This window comes from Oncorhynchus keta, chromosome 2, assembly GCF_023373465.1.
Source record: "Oncorhynchus keta strain PuntledgeMale-10-30-2019 chromosome 2, Oket_V2, whole genome shotgun sequence".
Classification (NCBI taxonomy): Eukaryota; Metazoa; Chordata; class Actinopteri; order Salmoniformes; family Salmonidae; genus Oncorhynchus; species Oncorhynchus keta.
Genome location: NC_068422.1, coordinates 22,137,589 through 22,159,539, shown reverse-complemented (window position 1 = coordinate 22,159,539; position 21,951 = coordinate 22,137,589). Strand labels below are relative to the sequence as shown.

Genomic DNA, 21,951 nt, shown 5'->3' with positions numbered 1-21,951 from the left:
GCCATGTAAGAAAGCTAACGTTTAAGTATGAAAGCTGGTGGTTCCTTTTAACATGAGTCTTCAATATTCCCAGGTAATAAGTTTTAGGTTGTAGTTATTATAGGAATTATAGGACTATTTCTCTCTATACCATTTGTATTTCATATACCTTTGACTATTGGATGTTCTTATAGGAACTTTAGTATTGCCAGTGTAACTGTATAGCTTCCGTCCCTCTCCTCGCTCCTACCTGGGCTCGAACCAGGAACACATCGACGACAGCCACCCTCGAAGCTGCGTTACCCATGCAGAGCAAGGGGAACAACCATTCCAAGGCTCAGAGCGAGCGAGTGACGTTTGAAACGCTATTAGCGCGCTAACTAGCCAGCCATTTCACTTCGGTTACACCAGCCACATCTCGGGAGTTGATAGACTTGAAGTCATAAACAGCGCAATGCTTGACGCACAACGAAGAGCTGCTGGCAAAACGCCCGATAGTGCTGTTTGAATGAATGTTTACGTGCCTGCTTCTGCATACCACCGCTCAGTCAGATACTTAAGATACTTGTATGCTCAGTCAGATTATATGCAACGCAGGACACGCTAGATAATATCTGGTAATATCATCAACCATATGTAGTTAACTCGTGATTATGATTGATTGATTGTTTTTTATAAGATAAGTTTAATGCTAGCTAGCAACTTACCTTGGTTTACTGCATTCGCGTAACAGGCAGTCAAACTCCTTGTGGAGTGCAACAAGAGGCAGGTCGTTATTGCGTTGAACTAGTTAACTGTAAGGTTGTAAGATTGGATCCCCTGAGCTGACAAGGTGAAAATCTGTCGTTCTGCCCCTGAATGAGGCAGTTAACCCACCGTTCCTAGGCCGTTATTGAAAATAAGAATGTGTTCCTAACTGACTTGCCTAGTTAAATAAAGATTAAATAAAGGTGTAAAAAAATACAGATTTCCGATTGTTATGAAAACTTGAAATAGGCCCTAATTAATCGGCCATTCCGATTAATCGGTCGACCTCTAGTTGAAATGCCCTATTCTCAACCACAGAGAAAATGAGAATGGGTGAATATCCGCAGCTATAAACCAAAGACAGTAAAAAACACAAACATGGGCCTCCCAGGTGGCGCAGTGGCTCTGTGCCACCAGAGACTTGGGTTTGAGGCTCTGTCGCAGCCGGCCGCGACCGGGAGGTCCATGGGGCGACGCACAATTGGCCTATCGTCGTCCGGGTTAGGGAGGGTTTGGCCGGTAGGGATATCCTTGTCTCATCGCACACTAGCGACTCCTGTGGCGGGACGGGCGCAGTGCACGCTAACAACGTCTCCAGGTGCACAGTGTTTCCTCCGACACATTGGTGCGGCTGGCTTCCGGATTGGATGTGTGCTGTGTTAAGAAGCAGTGCGGCTTGGTTGCGTTGTGTTTCGGGCGACGCGTTGCTTTTGACCTTCGTCTCTCCCGAGCCTGTAAAGGAGTTGTAGCAAGCCGAAGAACACCATCCCAACCGTGAAGCACAGGGGTGGCAGCATCATGTTGTGGTGGTGAAGTGCTGCAGGAGGGACTGTGCACTTCACAAAATAGATGGCATCATGAGGAAGGAAAATGATGTGGATATATTGAAGCAACATCTCAAGACAACAGTCAGGAAGTTAAAGCTTGGTCACGAATGGGTCTTCCAAATGGACAATGGCCTCAAGCATACTTCCAAAGTTGTGGCAAAATGGCGTAAGGACAACAAAGTCAAGGTATTGGAGTGGCCATCACAAAGCATTGACCTCAATCCTATAGAACATTTGTGGGCAGAACTGAAAAAGCGTGTGTGAGCGAGGAGACCTACAAACCTGATTCAGTTACACCAGCTCTGTCAGGAGGAATTGGACAAAATTCACCCAACTTATTGTGGGAAGCTGGTGGAAGGCCACCCAAAATGTTTGACCCAAGTTAAACAATTTAAAGGCAATGCTACCAAATACTAACTGAGTGTATGTAAACTTCTGACTCACTGGGAATGTGATGAAAGAAATCAAATCTGAAATAAATAATTCTCTACTATTATTCTGACATGTCACATTCTTAAAATAAAGTGGTGATCCTAACTGACCTAAGACAGAGACTTTTTACTTGGATTAAATGTCAGGAATTGTAAATGGTTTCTACAAATTGATTGGACATGATTTGGAAAAGCACACATCTGTCTATATAAGGTCCCACAGTTGACAGTGCATGTCAGAGCAAAAACAAAGCCATAAGTTCGAAGGACTTGTCCGTAGAGCTCTGAGACAGGATTATGTTGAGGCACAGATCTGGGGAAGGATACCAAAACAATTCTGCAGCATCGAAGGTCCCCAAGAATACAGGGGCCTCCATTATCTTTAAATGGAAGAAGTTTGGGACCACCAAGACTCTTCATTGAGCTGGCCTCCCAGACAAACTGAGCAATCGAGCGAGAAGGGCCTTGGTCAAGGAGGTGACCAAGAACACGATGGTCACTCTGACAGAGCTCCAGAGTTCCGCAGCACTCCACCAATCAGGCCTTTATGGTAGAGTGGCCAGACAGAAGCCACTCCACAGTAAAAGGCACATGACAGCCTGCTTGGAGTTTGCCAAAAGGCACCTAAAGGACTCTCAGATCATGAGAAACAAGATTATCTGGTCTGATGAAACCAAGATTGAACTCTTTGGCCTGAATGGCAAGTGTCACATCTGGAGGAAACCAGGCACTGCTCATCACCTGGCCAATACCATCCCTACAGTGAAGCATGGTGGTGGCAGTGTCATGCTGTGGGGATGTTTTTCAGCGGTAAGGATTAGGAGACTAGACAAGATCAAGGGAAAGATGAACGGCACAAAGTGGAGAGAGAATCTTGAAGAAAACCTGCTCCAGATCGCTCAGGACCTTGGAAGGCAAACCTTCGCCCCAGTCTAACAAGACAACGACCCTAAGCACACAGCCAAGACAACGCAGGAGTGGCTTTGGGGTAAGTTTCTGAATGTCCTTAAGCGGCCCAGGCAGAGCACGGACTTGAACCCAATCGAACATCTCTGGAGAGACCTGTGCAGCAACGTTCCCCATCCAACATGACAGAGCTTGAGAGGATCAGCAGAGGAGAATGGGAGAAACTCTCCAAATACAGGTGTGCCTAGCTTGTAGCGTCATACCCAAGAAGACTCAAGGCTGTAATCACTGCCAAAGGTGCTTTAACAAAGTACTGAGTAAAGGGTCTGAATACTTATATTATACATTTGCAAACATTTCTAAAAACCTGTTTTTGCTTTGTCATTATGCGGTATTGTTTGTGGATTGATGAGGGGAAAAACTATTCTAAGCAATTTTAGAATAAGGCTGTAAAGTAAGAAAATGTAGAAAAGGTGAAGGGGTCTGAATACTTTCCCAATGCACGGTATATAGGAAATAGGGTGCCATTTGGGACACAGACATTGTCCTCTCATTGTCCTCTGCATGTCTCTGTGTATGGTTGCAGGCAAGCAGCACATGCTTTGTTCCAGCACAATAACTCCATCAGTACCAGAAAAGATACAAAGAGAAATAGTGCAAGAAAGAAAGAGAACAAAGAGGACATAGAGAGAGAGAGTTCAAGGAGAGTTCACCTGTCTACCAAACTCTTGTTTGGACTTGTCCTGGTTATTATAGTTTGTCTGTCTGTTGTAATAGGGTTGTTTTTCCTAAGTGTATCTGTAAACAAGTCTGGTGAAACAGTGCTGTCTGGTTTTTATCTCACAGAAAGATCTCATGTCATAGTACTAGGGCCACTACCAACCAGACAAATCTGGGTTAAAACCAAGAGTTTGCTATAACATCTGCATGGGGACGTCAGATAAGAACTAATCTGACTTTAGGTTATACATTGATGTCAATTCTGAACATTGATTGTCCCTGTATCCCAGGATTTAACGAAACTCTGTCTTCGAGACCCCAAGCGGTGCATGTATTGGTTTTTGCCTTAACACTACACAGCTGATTCAAATGAACAAAGCTTGATGATTAGTTGATTTTTTTTAATCGGCTGTGTAGTGCTAGGGCAAAAACCAAAATGTGCTGTATCCTATCATAAGACGTATCTAGAATTACTATTTGAGGCAATTCCACGGTAGACTCAGATTTTTCCATTAAAATGTACGCCAAAGAAAAATCATTGATTTCAAAGTTCAACAAACCATACAACTCTATGCCACAAGCACTACTTTTAAGAATTGAGTGACAATTTTACAAAAACACATTTACTGGAAGAACTGTGCAGATGCAAAGTTTGGTAACAGAATGTTGGTGAAATCTCCCGCTGTTTTTTATGTGACAACGTTTTCCCAAAACTCTACTCCTAAGATGTCTGCCAAAAACAATGTCAGCTATGATATTCATTTTTTGTTTTCATTATTGAAATACTGTAAGTGAATGCATAATTATTGATAGGATTGTCATTCTCTTCATGGTGATGTATCCTAAATAAGTACAGAAAGTTATACATTTAACATTTACATTTAAGTCATTTAGCAGACGCTCTTATCCAGAGCGACTTACAAATTGGTGCATACACCTTATGACAACCAGTGGAACAGCCACTTGCATCTAAATCTTGTTGGGGGAGAAGGGGGGTGAGAAGGATTACTTACCCTTACTTACCCTATCCTAGGTATTCCTTGAAGAGGTGGGGTTTCAGGTGTCTCCGGAAGGTGGTGATTGACTCCGCTGTCCTGGCGTCGTGAGGGAGTTTGTTCCACCATTGGGGGCCAGAGCAGCGAACAGTTTTGACTGGGCTGAGCGGGAACTGTACTTCCTCAGTGGTAGGGAGGCGAGCAGGCCAGAGGTGGATGAACGCAGTGCCCTTGTTTGGGTGTAGGGCCTGATCAGAGCCTGGAGGTACTGAGGTGCCGTTCCCCTCACAGCTCCGTAGGCGAGCACCATGGTCTTGTAGCGGATGCGAGCTTCAACTGGAAGCCAGTGGAGAGAGCGGAGGAGCGGGGTGACGTGAGAGAACTTGGGAAGGTTGAACACCAGACGGGCTGCGGCGTTCTGGATGAGTTGTAGGGGTTTAATGGCACAGGCAGGGAGCCCAGCCAACAGCGAGTTGCAGTAATCAAGACGGGAGATGACAAGTGCCTGGATTAGGACCTTATAAATATGCAATATCCTCTTTTGCATATTATATATATTTTTTTACCCCTTTTTCGTGATATCTAATTGGTAGGTACAGTCTTGTCCCATTGCTGCAACTCCCGTACGGACTCGGTAGAGGCGAAGGTCGAGAGCCATGCGTCCTCTGAAACACGACTAGCCAAGCCGCACTGCTTCTTGACACACTACTCGCTTAATTCGGAAGCCAGCCACACCAATGTGTCGGAGGAAACACCGTACAGCTGGCAACCAAAGTGCATGTGCCCGGCCACCACAAGGAGTTGCTAGAGTGCCATGGGACAAGGACATCCCAGCCAGCCAAACCCTCCCATAACCCGGACGATTCTGGGCCAATTGTGCACAGACCTCATGGGTCTCCCAGTTGCGGCCGGCTGTATATCTCAATAACAAAAAAAACAATAATGGATGTCTGTTTGGGCCAAATTAAGGCCGGTCCAGACGTCTGTAGAAGTTGAAATCAATGCAGCTTCTGGACCGGACCAAAAAACAACATCTTTGGACGTTGAAATTAAGGCCAGGGCGGACTGAACCAATTTCAACTACTTTTCAAGATCCATGGACGTCCAGTGTCTGTCAGTGCTCAGTGGGTGAAGATGCTGGTTACAGTATATTGAAAGAGAGGGGGCTTATGGGTAGGTGTCAGTAAGAGCCGGGAGAGGTGACATTAATTGGAGAAAGAGAAGAGAAGAGAGAAAAGAAGAGCAGAGAAGAGAGCGAGCGAGAGGATGTCCAGACTTCGAGTTGTTTCATCTTACCGTCCAAAGGGAATTACATGCAGCCGGCTATACACTTGTATCCCCTGTGGACCGGTTCGTACATAAAACATTCTCCAGTCAGTCATTTTCCTCCTTAACTCGATTTAATGGTTAGAAGGCAAATTTAAACATAATTTTCCACCACCATACTAAAGTAGCTAATGCTAGTCCGGGTTGTTGCATATCGCGTTCAGCTAATCGGGTTGCAGACCAGGGGTGAAAAAAATAGACTGCTGCAACCTGACTAGAATTAGCAACTCTAGCATGGTGGTGGAAAATGGTGTTTCATAAGGAAAGTGTGCATATTTTCCACTTATATTTACGATTATGCTAATAATAACCTTCTGGGAGAGATGAAAAGACTTAAAAAGTAGTCTCCTTAAAGCACCTACTCCCAAGCCATAAGTCTGCTGAAGAGTTAATAAAATGGCTACCTGAAAAATATACACTGACCCCCCCCTATTTTTATTTACAGTTGAAGTTGGAAATTTACATACACTTAGGTTGGAGTCATTAAAACTTGTTTTTCAACCACTCCGTACATTTCTTGTTAACAAACTACAGCTTTGGCAAGTCGGTTAGGACATCTACTTTGTGCATGACACAAGTAATTTTTCAAACAATTGTTTACAGACAGGTTATTTCACTTATAATTCACTGTATCACAATTCCAGTGGGTCAGAAGTTTACATACACTAAGTTGACTGTGCCTTTAAACAGCTTGGAGAATTCCAGAAAATGATGTCATGGCTTCTGATAGGCTAATTGACATAATTTGAGTCAATTGGAGGTGAACCTGTGGATGTATTTCAAGGCCTACCTTCAAACTCTGTGTCTCTATGCTTGACATCATGGGAAATTCAAAAGATATCAGCCAAAAATGGTTGACTTCCACAAGTCTGGTTCGTCCTTGGGAGCAATTTCCAAACGCCTGAAGTTACCACGTTCATCTGTACAAACAATAGTAAGCAAGTATAAACACCATGGGACCACGCAGCCGTCATACTGCTCAGGAAGGAGACGCATTCTGTCTCCGAGAGATGAACGTGCTTTGATGCGAAAAGTGCAAATCAGTCCCAGAATAACAGCAAAGAACCTTGTGAAGATGCTGTAGGAAACAGGTACAAAAGTAACTATATCCAGAGTACAACGAGTCCTATATCGACATAACCTGAAAGGCTGCTCAGCAAGGAAGACGCCACTGCTCCAAAACCGCCATATAAAAAAGCCAGACTACGGTTTGCAACTGCACATGGGGCCAAAGATTGTACTTTTTGGAGAAATGTCCTCTGGTCTGATGAAACAAAAATAGAACTGTTTGGCCATAATGGCCATCGTTATGTTTGGAGGAAAAAGGGGGAGGCTTGCAAGCCGAAGAACACCATCCCAACCGTGAAGCACAGGGGTGGCAGCATCATGTTATGTTGAAGCAACATCTCAAGACATCAGTCAGGAAGTCAAAGCTTGGTCGCAAATGGGTCTTCCAAATGGACAATGACCCCAAGCATACTTCCAAAGTTGTGGCAAAATGGCTTAAGGACAACAAAGTCAAGGTATTGGAGTGGCCATCCCAAAGTCCCGACCTCAATCTCGTAGAAGATTTGTGGGCAGAACTGAAAAAGTGTGTGCGAGCAAGGAGGCCTACAAACCTGACTCAGTTACACCAGCTCTGTCAGGAGGAATTTGCCAAAATTCACCCAACTTATTGTGGGAAGCTTGTGGAAGGCTACCCGAAACGTTTGACCCAAGTTAAACAATGTAAAGGCAATGCTACCAAATACTAACTGAGTGTATGTAAACTTCTGACCCACTGGGAATGTGATGAAAGAAATAAAAGCTGACATAAATAATTCTCTCTACAATTATTCTGACATTTCACATTCTTAAAATAAAGTGGTGATCCTAACTGACAGGGAATTTTTACAAGGATTAAATGTCAGGAATTGTGAAAAACTGAGTTTAAATGTATTTGGTTAAGGTGTATGTAAACTTCCGACTTCAACTGTATTTATTACTTTTAGTCACTTTAACTCTACCTACATGTACATATTCGGTACCGGTACCCCCTGTATATAGCCCTGTTACTAGTTATTTTATTGTGTTACTTTTTTTTCAACTTTAGTTTATGTTGTAAATATGTTCTTAACTATTTTTCTTAAAACTGCATTGTTGGTTAAGGGCTTGTAAGCAAGCATTTCTCAGTAAGGTACCTGTTGTATTCGGCGCATGTGGCCATTAACATTTTATTGGATTTTGATGTGGTTTAAGCATTGTTGTGGACTTAGAACATCCAATTTCTTGGTTTTTCTGTTTAAAAAAATGTAAATGAGAAATTTTAAAATAAAAAGACAGAACCCTGGAGAAAAAAAACCTGGAGAAAACGGAACTTGGGAAAAAAAAACGGAATCTCAGCCCCCTCTCCTTTACTAAGGTAAAGTAGCCCAATTATACAGTATGTCTAAGCTGAGAAGAGCCCTGAGTGGATTCCTATCCATGCCTGACTTCACTGTACTAGGCACATGATGTGTGTACTGTACTAGTCCTACCACAGAGATAAAACCATCCATCGGCCCCTTTAGAAATGAATGAGGGAATAAGCAAAAGTGTGTCGACCCCGCAATATGTTACTCAACACAACTATGCAGAACGCCAATTTGTGTAGCTAATTTCACTCTCGCGTTACGTACATGTGAAGGGTATACATTTGGCTTCAGTCAGACTCACAGTGTTTCTCATCCTTTATCAGAACAAGACAAGAGATTTTGCCTTTTAAACGTTTAGCCTTTTAAAACATCTAAAAGTGGGAACAGATGACGGCGCTTTAATAACCTCCGTCTCTAACATCAAGTCTGAGTAACAGAACAATCAGAGGGCATAGCAGATCAAAGCAGCAGCTCTTCTACAACAACAAAAGCAGCATCCTGCTGATTCTCATTAAAATGACTGATACAGCCCTATTCCCTAAGGAGCACACACACACACACACACACACACACACACACACACACACACACACACACACACACACACACACACACACACACACACACACACACACACACACACACACACACACACACACACACACACACACACACACACACACACACACACACAGATGTACGCACACACACGTATCAGTCTTATCAAAGCTATTTTGTCAGACAATAACATAAACCTAGTCCATCCATACATGAATAAACAATACCAAAATCCCTGTATACCACGCTTACAGACAAGGTTTTGTCTTTGTCTTTCCCCAGCTGTATCGGGCAGACAAATCATGAAAACAGTTCTAGGGCAAGTACAGATAGGGGCTACAGAAATTGGTGACTTAGTTTTTGGCATACAATATGACTGAGTGCTAGTCAGATACTGGAGAAAGAAAAAAGAGAAGAAGAGAGAGAAAAGAGAGACTAACCTAATGAAGAGAGAGAGAGAGAGAAAAGACACTAACCTAATGAAGAAAGAGAGAGAGAGAGAAAAGACACTAACCGAATGAAGAGAGAGAGAAAAGAGAGACTAACCTAATGAAGAGAGAGAGAGAGAGAAACGACACTAACCGAATGAAGAGAGAGAGAAAAGAGAGACTAACCTAATGAAGAGAGAGAAAATAGAGACTAACCTATTGAAGAGAGAGAGAAAAGAGAGACTAACCTATTGAAGAGAGAGAAAAGAGATACTAACCTAATGAAGAGAGAGAGAAAATAGACTAGAAGGATGCATACGCTGCCTGGAGGCAAGGTGCTCTGAGTTTCCTGGCATATACTTTCTGAATGATACATCTCTACTGTCTGATTAATGGTAAGACTCTTATTATATATATAGAGAGAGAGAGAGAGAGAGAGAGAGAGAGAGAGAGAGAGAGAGAGAGAGAGAGAGAGAGAGAGAGAGAGAGAGAGAGAGAGAGAGAGAGAGAGAGAGAGAGAGAGAGAGAGGGAGAGAGACTAAAGAATGTTAAGAGAAGATAGGGAAGACTGAAAATCAAATGTTATTGGAATGGATGAATCCACTGCTTGCATGCTAGCTTCTGTAGGTAATAAAATAACAGTTATGCTGGATTAAGTGACATCACACACACATTCACACACACTTAACCCCTTCAGTTAAATTCCTCTGCAATCCCAGACAAGCTCCTCCATCTGTCCCGGGAAGAAGGGGGACAGGATTAAAGTGTGTGTGTGTGTGTGTGTGTGTGTGTGTGTGTGTGTGTGTGTGTGTGTGTGTGTGTGTGTGTGTGTGTGTGTGTGTGTGTGTGTGTGTGTGTGTGTGTGTGTGTGTGTGTGTGTGTGTGTGTGTGTGCATGCATATTTGCTGTACTAGCATGTTTGGCTGACATGAAGACAATGAGTCGACAACCTCAATTATATCTTTAGCCCAGTTAGCTAACAAGCTGACTACTGTTAGCTAATAATAAGATAACTACTGTCAGCTAATAACAAGCTGACTACTGTTAGCTAATAATAAGATAACTACTGTCAGCTAATAACACGTTGACTACTGTTAGCTAATAATAAGATAACTACTGTCAGCTAATAACAAGTTGACTACTGTTCGCTAATAATAAGATAACTACTGTTAGCTAATAGGGTACTCTAGTTGGCGACCCATAGCTTCATACTGTAGGATAAATGGAACAGTGGTATTAGTGGAACACACACACCACACACACCCCTCTGTCCAGTAATCTCACCCTGGGCCATCTGGGATATCCCTGATTTGAGCAGAGGAATGAGGGAGCGAAGGAGGGAGGAGGTAAAGATGAAGAGAGGGAGCTAGAGAACTAGCAGATGATAAAAAGAACAGGATGGTTTGTAATGGAGTGTGAGCTTTAACATGTGGGGTTATGTTGCATTTATATGTGCAGGTGAAGGACTGTGTTGTGAAGTTTAGTTTTTCAGATTTAAAATTCACCTCTGTTCTGCATGAAACTTCAGTCATTTGTATAGATGTAGTGACAGACTACTAGGGTTATATAGCACGAACACCAGCATGTATCTAGAAGACAATAGAAATGGTAATAATGAGGAGCGATACTAACAATAGTCTTCCTTTAAGGAGGAGTGTTAGGGCAACGTGCGAACAGCACCCATGAGGAGCAAGAACCTCCCACAGCCATATAATTCAAGCTGTCACTGGGGGCATGTAAGTTCAAATCAAATTAAATTGTATCACATGCACTGAATACAACTGGTGTAGACTTTACTGTGAAATGCTTGCTTACGAGCCTTTCCCAACGATGCAGAGTTTAAATAATATGTAATAGTAACACAAGAGGAATAAAATAAAATGCACAAGAATGGAGCTACAAAATATACACAAAAGTATGTGGACATCCCTTCAAATTAGTGTTTTCGGCTATTTCAGTCACACACGTTGTTGAAAGGTACATATAATCGAGCACACAGCCATGCAATCTCCATAGACAAACATTAGCATCAGAATGGCCTTACTGAAGAGCTCAGTAACTTTCAATGTGGCATCATCATAGGACCTTTCCAACAAGTCAGTTGGTAAAATGTCTGCCCTGCTAGAGCTGCCCCGGTCAACTGTAAGTGCTGTTATTGTGAAGTGAAAACCTCTAGGACAGTGATCATCAACTAGATTAATCCGTGGGACGATTTTTTTGTTGAGCGGATGTTCGGGGGGCATAATTACAAATAATTTGTAGACTGCAAATTGACCGCAAGAAGCCCAAACAGATATAATGTGTGACGAAAACATGATAATTTCAAACCTTGATTACATTTGTGTATGACCACTTGTCTCTCTATTATGCGTGGGAATACTTGGGAATAGATTTCTTAAATTAAAATTACTTGGAGCTGATTTCCTGGTGTTTTTACAGTCTTTTATGTCCAACATTTAAATGTATTAAAACATATTATTATAAAAAGATTTTCTCAGAAATCTTGGGGGGCCAAATAAAACCACCCGCGGGCCAATAGTTCGGGAACCCTGGTCTAGGAGAAAAAACAGCTCAGCCGCGAAGTGGTAGGCCACACCAGCTCACAGAACGGGACCGCCGAGGAGTGCTGACCTCAACCCTATCGAACACCTTTGGGATGAATTGGAATGCCGACAGTGAGTCAGTGCCCAACCTCAATAACACTCATGGCTGAATGGAGGCAAGTCCCCCAGCAATGTTCCAACTTCTAGTGGAAAGCCTTCCCAGAAGAGTGGAGGCTGTTATAGTAGCAAAGGGGGGACCAACTCCATATTAATGCCCATGATTTTGGAATGAGATGTTTGACAAGCAGGTGTCCACATACTTTTGGTCATGTAGTCTATATACAGGGAGTACCATATCAATGTGCAGGGGTTCAAGGTATTTGAGGTAGATAGGTACACGAAGGCAGGGTAAAGTGACTAGACAACAGGATAGGGTCAGTGCAGATAGTTTGGGTTCCATAAATTAACTATTTAGCAGTCTCATGGCTTGGGGGTAAAAGCTGTCTTGGAGTCTGTTGGTCCGAGAGCCGATGCTCCAGTACAGTTTGCCGGACCGTAGTAGAGTAAACATTCTATGGCTTGGGTGGCTTTTTCCGGGTCTTCCTCTAACACTGCTTGATATAGAGGTACTGGATGGCAGGGAGTGATGTACTAGGCTGTCCACGCCACCCACTGTAGCGCTTTGCGGTCAAGGGTGGTGCATTTACCATACCAAGCAGTGATGCAGCAAGTCAAGATGCTCTCGATGGTGCAGCTGTATAACTTTTTGAGAATCCGAGGGCCCATGCTAAATCTCTTCAGTCTCCTGATGGGGAATAGGCGCTGCCATGCCCTCTCTTCATGACTGTGTGGGCATGTGTGGACCATCTTTGTTTTTACACTGCTGCTACTCACTGTTTATTATCTTATTATCTATGCATACTTTACCCCTACCTACATGTACAAATTACCTAGACTAACCTGTACCCCAGCACATTGACTCGGTACCAGTACCCCCTGTTTTTAGCCTCATTATTGTTATTTTATTGTGTTCATATTATTATTTATTTTTTAAACTTTATTTAGTAAATATTTTCGTAACTATTTTCTTAAAACTGCATTGTTGGTTAAGGGCTTGTAAGTAAGAGTTTCACAGTAAGGTCTACACCTATTCAGCGCATGTGACAAATACAATTTGATTTTATGTTAAGTACTTAGTGATGTGGACGCCAAGGAACTTGAAGCGCTCGTCCTGCTCCACAACAGCTCTGTCAATGTGGTTGGGGACGTGCTCTCCATTCTGTCTCAAATAGTCCACTATCAGCTTACTGATTAAAATAGTTCACTGTGAGTATGTCTTTCGCCATGATGAATCGGTTACCTCCACAAAAATGTTGTGCCTGCATTTTTGGACCTTCTTTGGGTCAATAATAGCGGGTCTTAGTGGACGGCCAGACTAGGGTAGCGTACCAAATGACACCCTAACCCCTACATAGTACACTATCCTATGGGCCCTGGTCAAAAGTTGTGCCCTATGTAGCTCTGATCAAAAGTTGTGCACTATGCAGGGAATAGGGTGTCATTTGGGATGTAGCCTGGGCTAGTCTAGGAGAGGACAGAGAGACAGGACCTGTAAGCAGATGGTCAGTCAGACTCAGGATAAAGCCAGACTCTGGTCTATCAGCTCTCTGACCACTGGGCGGCATCCAAAATGGCAACCTATTCCCTATTTAGTGCACAACTTTTTACTAGAGCCCTACGGGCTCTCAATAGGACATGGATCAAAAGTAGTGCACTATATAGGAAATATTATGAAATGTGTGTGTATATTATGAAATAAGGTGAAATTTGGGACGCAGTCCTGGTCTATGGCCCTATGGTGACCTACTACCACCTGTTCCCTTTCTTTCCATACCTGTCTGATTGGCCATCACACCTTGACTAACAGAGTTAAAAATGGGTTTGAACCCCAATCCATCAGACAGACAGACAGACCTTTTACAGCTCCACATAATCAATAGGCATGCTATTCAACTTCATTGACACCTAGCCAGGGCTATAACAGCCAGTGTAGACCAGAGCATCTGGAATTCTGTCATTCTTACAGCTCTCCTGCGGTGATGAACGACTGTAGCATTGACCAGATCCTTAACCCCTCCACTAGGGTCAATGGTGATGACATGGTGTGTGTGTGTGTGTGTGTGTGTGTGTGTGTGTGTGTGTGTGTGTGTGTGTGTGTGTGTGTGTGTGTGTGTGTGTGTGTGTGTGTGTGTGTGTGTGTGTGTGTGTGTGTGTGTGTCAAATCAAATATGATTTGTCACATGCACCGAACACAATTGGTGTAGACTTTTCTGTGATATGCTTGCTTATGAGCCCTTCCCAACAATGCAGAGTTAAAAAATATTTAAAATAACTAGTAACACAAGAGGAATAATATCCACAAGAATGGAGTTATATACAAGGCATACCAGTATCAGATCACTGTGGAGCTATTTACAGGGAGTAACAGTACCAGATCACTGTGGAGAAACATACAGGGAGTACCAGTACCAGATCAACGTGGAGCAATATACAGGGAGTACCAGTTCCAGATCACTGCGGCTCTATATACAGGGAGTACCAGGCCCAGATCACCGTGGAGCAATATACAGGGAGTACCAGTACCAGATCACTGTGGAACAATATACAGGGAGCACCAGTACCAGATCACTGTGGAGCAATATACAGGAAGTACCAATACCAGATCACTGTGGAACAATATACAGGGAGTACCAGTTCCAGATCACTGTGGAACAACATACAGGGAGTACCAGTACCAGATCACTGCGGCTCTACAGTATATACAGGAAGTACCAGTACCAGATCACTGTGGAACAACATACAGGGAGTACCAGTACCAGATCACTGCGGCTCTATATACAGGAAGTACCAGTACCAGATCACTGTGGAACAACATACAGGGAGTACCAGTACCAGATCACTGTGGAACAACATACAGGGAGTACCAGTACCAGATCACTGCGGCTCTACAGTATATACAGGAAGTACCAGTACCAGATCACTGTGGAACAACATACAGGGAGTACCAGTACCAGATCACTGCGGCTCTATATACAGGAAGTACCAGTACCAGATCACTGTGGAACAACATACAGGGAGTACCAGTACCAGATCACTGTGGAACAACATACAGGGAGTACCAGTACCAGATCACTGCGGCTCTATATACAGGAAGTACCAGTACCAGATCACTGTGGAACAACATACAGGGAGTACCAGTACCAGATCACTGCGGCTCTATATACAGGAAGTACCAGTTCCAGATCACTGTGGAACAACATACAGGGAGTACCAGTACCAGATCACTGCGGCTCTACAGTATATACAGGAAGTACCAGTACCAGATCACTGTGGAACAACATACAGGGAGTACCAGTACCAGATCACTGCGGCTCTATATACAGGAAGTACCAGTACCAGATCACTGTGGAACAACATACAGGGAGTACCAGTACCAGATCACTGCGGCTCTATATACAGGAAGTACCAGTACCAGATCACTGTGGAACAACATACAGGGAGTACCAGTACCAGATCACTGTGGAGCTATATACGCTGATAGGGATATTTAAAACGAACCAAAAGCTGGTTTTAGCGTATTTGCTTTTTATGCCTGTATACTTTGTATTTAGAAACATTTTATTACAACCAAATGTATTAGAATGATTCACCTTCCTGGTTTTATGGTGCCAACTCTGTGGTGCCCATCCAATGCAGCTCCTGGAGATGTGAGAATATGATCTGATCTGTAAGATCCGATTATGTTCATAAAATATATTTGGGAGCAGTATACAGACTTTCTCCCTTTCTCTTTATATTGGATCTATACTGGATCCAGCTACTGTGAAAAGTTTGGATGTCCTGTACATAAAACCCTCCATAGTCTCCTCTGTCTTAATGTTACATACCCACAGGGATAAACTATGGTGCCTGTAAGTGTATTTACACGTAGCCTATTTAAAACAAGTTGTGGTTTATTTTTGTTTCGAATTTGATTTGAATTATTCGTTCTCTTTTTAGGCCTCATCAATAGTGAATTTTAATCTTGCTTATTGGCAATGTTTGGCATGTACATGGTCAGCCATAATGTGATTTACAGTAGGCCTAGCCCCTATATCAGTGTGAATGCTATTGAAGCCATGCAATTACTTAGAACAATGTGGACTGCAAAATGGGTTCAAGTTAATGTATTTAGCAAAGATAGGATAGCTCTACATTTTGTTATTTCATTTCGGTAAGACATTTAACAAACTATAAACAGATTAACATTGGAATTGGAGTTGATTCCAAGGGAATACATTAAAGACTGGAAATACACAACTTGAAGCAACCACATATTTAGCCATGGAGCACATTCTGATTGGCCAGTGAGGGCACAAGCCTCAACACACCCACAACTTGTTTGTTCATGAAAACCCAGCCCTTTCACGCCGATAATTGTAGTTGTGAAAATAGCAAAAATATTTCTGACACACCCCTGAACCTATAGCGCTAACGCCTGCGCTTAGATTTACCATTGCATTAGGTTTGTTAAAATAGAGCCCTTCAAATGTTAAGTCTTATCGTCCTGAGATACTAAACTACTCGTTTACAAATGGAACATATTACAGACGGGCCATTGCAAAGCATCAGAAAGTAGCCTATTTTTCCAGTCAGGGTAGAGTACTCACACAAGTATATTCCAAGAGTGAAACTGGCTAATTTCAATTTGATGAATGCATTACATCCGGAAAGTTGGTCAAGTGAAATAAACCACACTGCAAATTAATAGTGACGGGGGGAACATATTGAAACAGTTACATATTGGGATATTATTTTGGATGATATACCGTGTCGTTTTGACAGTATCTCGATATTATTTTTGCGTTAGTTTGCTGTGCCTACACCAAAAGTCCAGTATTTTTTCTTCATGGCTTGTTCACCATCTACTTTTTAAAAAGGTAGCCAATTTGTTTTCAGCAATTTTATTAACATGACTGATCAACAGCAAAAAAATCTCATGACTCCCACTTGTCCCTGTGCAGCAGACATATGGTGAGCAATATATTTGGAAAAGTTTGTGTAAAAACATAGGTGCTGGACTAATAAAGAGTACTAGTATAAAACAAGAAGGCCCACATACTGTTAAAGCTCATTGTGAGGTCCATGGCAATTCCCAGCCCTACAAATTAAAAAATGAATGCAACAACTACGCCACTAATTTCCTTTCCCGAGCATTGAAACATTTAGCCCATGAGTGTTTGACTGTTGAAAGGCATTAGCAGCATGTCATGATGTGTAGGGATAACGCTAACCCCATGTGCTACGGACAGGCCCTTGTTCCTCTGAGCCTGCCACCGGAGAGAGAGAGAGAGAGAGAGAGAGAGAGAGAGAGAGAGAGAGAGAGAGAGAGAGAGAGAGAGAGAGAGAGAGAGAGAGAGAGAGAGAGAGAGAGAGAGAGAAAGAGAGGTTAGACTTTCTCCTGGCCAGGATAAGGAGAATACTGTGATTAGCAACAATGCTATGGTAGGCTAACCTCGCGAGCAGTTTGACTTGAATCTATAGAGATAAGCAACACCGAAGCTCCACTGTGAGGGTGCATCCCAAATGGCACCCTATTCCCTATACAGTACACTACTTTTGACCAGGCACACCCTGAGACATATTGTACAGTACCAGCATCTGTGTTTTGGAGATTAGGTCATATTGTTAGGGGTTTGACTACATTTAAATTCAAATTGTCCGACCCCTAGATGGATCATTGGTTGTGGTGGATGGTTGAACCTGATACTGCTATTTTAAATACAACGTTTTTCTTTTGATATAGATACAGGGAACAGTATCACTCAGATAAGGGACAGGCTATCAATGCTTCTGCTGTACATTGCATCAAGCCAACAGATACACATGCTCTGAACACAAACACAGGCAGACACGGGCTGCATCAGGAATTGAAAGAGAAAGCAGATGTCTGTGTGTGTGTGTCTAGGTACTCACTGGTTTTGTTGCATTTAACCTTAGCCAGAAGTTTGTGTGCCAGGAGGATGTCTCCACTCTTCACTGCCACCAGGAAGTCCTGTTCCTTACCCATAACTGACCACCGCACCAGTGACCAGTAACCACACACGGTCCTTACGAGGTCAGTTATCTCAACTGCGTCTAAGTGGTCCTTGGCAGTCGAGGCCTCAACCTTACCCAGTCAGGTGCATGTTGATTCCTTCGGATACACAATGATGATGAACGTACAGAAGAGCGTCACAAAACGCCCAAACCAGCCAGTCTGTCTGCCTGCGTGTGTCAGTCAGATAGGAATCAACCAGAACAGCCAGCAGAGAACATTTTTATCTCCGGGCCTAGGTTAGGCTAGGTATCAACTGGGTGAGATGGTGAGATAGGTGGGGTAGTTGGTTGTTAGAGGCTGTGTTCCTCTGCCTTCTGTTGGTTGCTTGGTTTCCAGAGTGTGTGTTTGTGTATGGGGCCTGGTTGTCTGTCCCGATGTAAATCAAATGGAGTCTGCCTGGAATTGTCCTTAGGGCAAGGTGTGTGTTGGGTTCTCAGCTGTTTCCGCCAACCTGAAACAGTAAAACCTACCAGAACACACAGACATGTCATCATGAGCTGGGCATTCACTACTATTTAATAAGAGCATTAGCAAAGCACTGGGTGTTATTACAAGTTGTAACTACAACATAATTAAGGATGGGTGGCTCTCTAAAACCAATATAATGTGTTTGTTTTTCTTTCACTCAGGAAGCCTATTCACCATGGAATGTTATCTTAGGATCATTCCATGTCGGAATACTACTCCTTAACTCCTTCCACTTTCCTTCAACTTCTAGGAAATGTCTTTTTCACTTGGAGCTGTCTGGAACTCTGCCAATTGTCGGGGAAAAAGCTGCAAACTTTTCCCGACAGAAGTAAACTGGGGGCTCTGTCCCAAATGTCACCCTATTCCCTACATAGTGTAAGCCTACTACTTTTGACCAAAGCCCTACAGGCCCTGGTCAAATGTAGTACACTATATAGGGAATAGGGTGACATTTGGGACGCACACTGAAAGGCAGAAGTGGCCGCATCTTAATCACAGGGGACACAGCCAGCAGCACGTACGGGACAAAACATATCTAGGAGAAATGTTTTAGGAGAAAAATACATTCGTCTGGTTTTTGGATTGAACAGCTGCAAGTGAATGAGGCATATCTGAGATCACACAAAGAGCTGCAGCCACCCAGATCCAATTAAAATAGGAGTTTTCTGGGCAAAAACAAAACAGCAATTAAGACACCCAATGGAGCTGGGAGGCAAAAGTGTTGGGCTAAAACACGAAAATATTGTACCACCTTTGTACCTCCAACTGAATGTGTTTTTCTGTCACCTGTGCAAGACTTTGCAAAGAAATGTCCTTCTGAAGGACAATGTTATCTATTCTACTCTATCCCATTCTATTAAATTCTATTCAAATTCCTCCCATTCTTCTGAAAGGTTGTGCTGGGAGGGACTGTTATTGGTGTGTCTCTGTCTACAGCAGGGCTTCTGTTTACCATCAGGTTGTGGGACTAAGTTATCACATATGCTGTCATTATAGAGACTACACAATAATAGGCAGTAGACACGGTCAAGTACAATAATAGATCACATCATAATAGCTATGATAATATGGAATGATAGGTGCTACATGTATGTGAAGAGAGGAGGCATCATGTAAGGCTGCAATCATGAATCCATTTTTATTCCAATCAGAAGTTACCCCATAGGATTACTGTTCTGGATAACTAGTGGCTCGTAATGGCATGCATGTCAATGTGTCACAGACTCAGTTACCTTGCCTGCCAGCTAGTACATGACCCTCCTCTTGATTGCCATCAAGCCCAGTACACGGAGTTCAGAGGGTGTCATAACAACATCATAACAAACTGAGCAGCTGTCCATTGAGGGAGGCACGTGAGCATTTGTAAACAAACACAGAGCTGCTATAGCTAGAGGGCTTCCCTGTAGTTAGGAAAACAAACTGGTACAGTAACGTTATACCAAATAAATGGAACGGCTGGGGGTGTCCCCGAGGAGAGGTTTGAAAACCCTGCCACACTTCGAAGGAATAGACTAGAACCCCAATAGAATAGAACCAAATGAACAGAATAGGACAGAACATTATATAAATTATTATCATTATTATAATAACGGTAGATCTAGCTAGATAGAAAATAACTAATTAATAGAACGTCGGACGATGCTGCTAGCTAGATGTGGGCACGTTTTTTCGACCAGTTGTATCAAATTTGCAGATTGGTTAGTCCGATTTTGATTTGTGGTCTTCCAAGACCGCTCAATAATAAACAAACGAAGAGGTCAAAGACAGAACATCTTACCAGTATTGTAAATGTGTTCACAGGTTGTCCGGTCCCTGTTGAAGGATTGGAGGAGTGTAGAGTAGTGCTCAGCTAGCGTTTGTCAGGTGCTTGGAGCCGAGGCTCAAGGAGCAGACCGCACAGAAGGTGTGTGTATAAAGAAGTTATGCTGCTAGCGAAACAATATCCAGAAGACTTTCTGATAAGTGGTTGAAAGTCAAACTCTGACTTCATTCAGTTCTTTTCCTACTCCCTGTTTTACTGAAGGTCAAGAACATAATGTCACCCTCGCCAGGCAGTTCGACTGAATCGTGCGCGCGCTAGGAGACCTGATCTGACACATTTTCAATTTAGACTAATCCCTCTGCGACCTCGAGCGAATCTGACACCTTTTCAATTTAGACTAATCCCTCTGCGACCTCGAGCGGATCTGACACCTTTTCAATTTGACTAATCCCTCTGCGACCTCGAGCGGAACGAGCGACTCCTCGAGGTTTTGGCTCCGCCTCCGCACGCATCAAAACTCTGGGGAAGAACTTCGGAGGGAGACGACTCGTGTGCTACTGTACCACAGATCTAGGATAGGATTACTTTACTCCCATACTATCTTTAATCACCAGGGGAGTGATCTGACTCCGTATCAGTAATTAGGCTATATGGATAATTTATTGGAGACAGAATGAAGTTTGCAAGTAGACAAGACAAGGTCGGTTTACCATATTGCATCGATCCTTGCTATGAGCCACTTTACAATTCATGCCAAATTTGTGAACCTTATGGTGTTTGCCTTTCATGCCTGAGACACGGGTTCGCTTCCCGCTCCGTCAGTTCGCTACAATGGTGTCAGAAATGGAATGGTGGCCGTGGGGTCATCGAAACGCACAGCCCGGTATGTGTGAGGGATCTGAGGTTAGTCAAAACACTGGGACATGCTTGCCAGTTCGGAGGGGGCAGGGTACTGATCCTAGCTATATGAGCCACGTTTCCCACCAAATGTGTTAACCCTATTGGTGCAATGTGTAGGATTTTTGCCATTCACGCTGATGCGGGTTCGCTTACCACTCCCTCCGTTTGCTACAATATACACTGATTATACGCACAGCCTCAATTCGTCGGGGCATAGACTCCACAAGGTGTCAAAAGCGTTCCACATGGATGTTGGCCTATGTTGACTCCAATGCTTTCCACAGTTGTGTCAAGGTGGGTGGATGGCCTTTGGGTGGTGGACCATTCTTGATTCACACGGGAAACTGTTGAGCGTGAAAAACTCAGCGTTTCAGTTCTCGACACAAACCGATGCACCTAGAACCTACTACCTTACCCGGTTCAAAGGCACTTAAATATTTTGTCTTGCCTATTCACCCTCTGAAAGGCACATATACACAATCCATGTCTCAAGGCTTGAAAATCCTTCTTTAACCTGTCTCTTCCCCTTTGAAGTGGATTTAACAAGTATCATCAATAAGGGATCATAGCTTTCACCTGGATTCACCTGGTCAGTTTATGTAATGGGAAGAGCAGGTGTTCTTAATGTTTTGTATACTCTGTGTATATACATTTTCAAAAGCAGCGTCTGTATTAAAATAGTCTGAAAGGATTTGGAAAGGAGTTTATGTGTATGTAACCCAAATAACATAATTCGACCAGGCCACAGTTTGAAGTTGTGTTTGGTTTTAGCGACACTTGGTGGTATGACGGGGTATCATGAGTAATGCACATGTTGCAGACAATACTG

At 43.1% G+C, this 21,951-nt stretch overlaps 1 protein-coding gene across 5 annotated transcripts in view; it reads right to left on the bottom strand.

Annotated features, from left to right (window-relative positions):
* LOC118397858 (caskin-2-like) overlaps nt 1-20,709 on the bottom strand; it is an 89,879-nt gene extending 69,170 nt beyond the window's left edge. For all 5 annotated transcript variants that reach the window (XM_035792724.2, XM_035792730.2, XM_035792761.2 and 2 more), the window contains exons 1-2: nt 20,238-20,709; nt 17,869-18,458 (exon numbers count right to left, since the gene is read on the bottom strand). In XM_035792724.2, the coding sequence (XP_035648617.2) occupies nt 17,869-17,962 (94 nt within the window). In that variant the 5' untranslated portion in view covers nt 17,963-18,458; nt 20,238-20,709. The remainder of the gene's footprint in view (nt 1-17,868; nt 18,459-20,237) is intronic.
* Between the last annotated feature and the right edge of the window lie 1,242 nt (nt 20,710-21,951).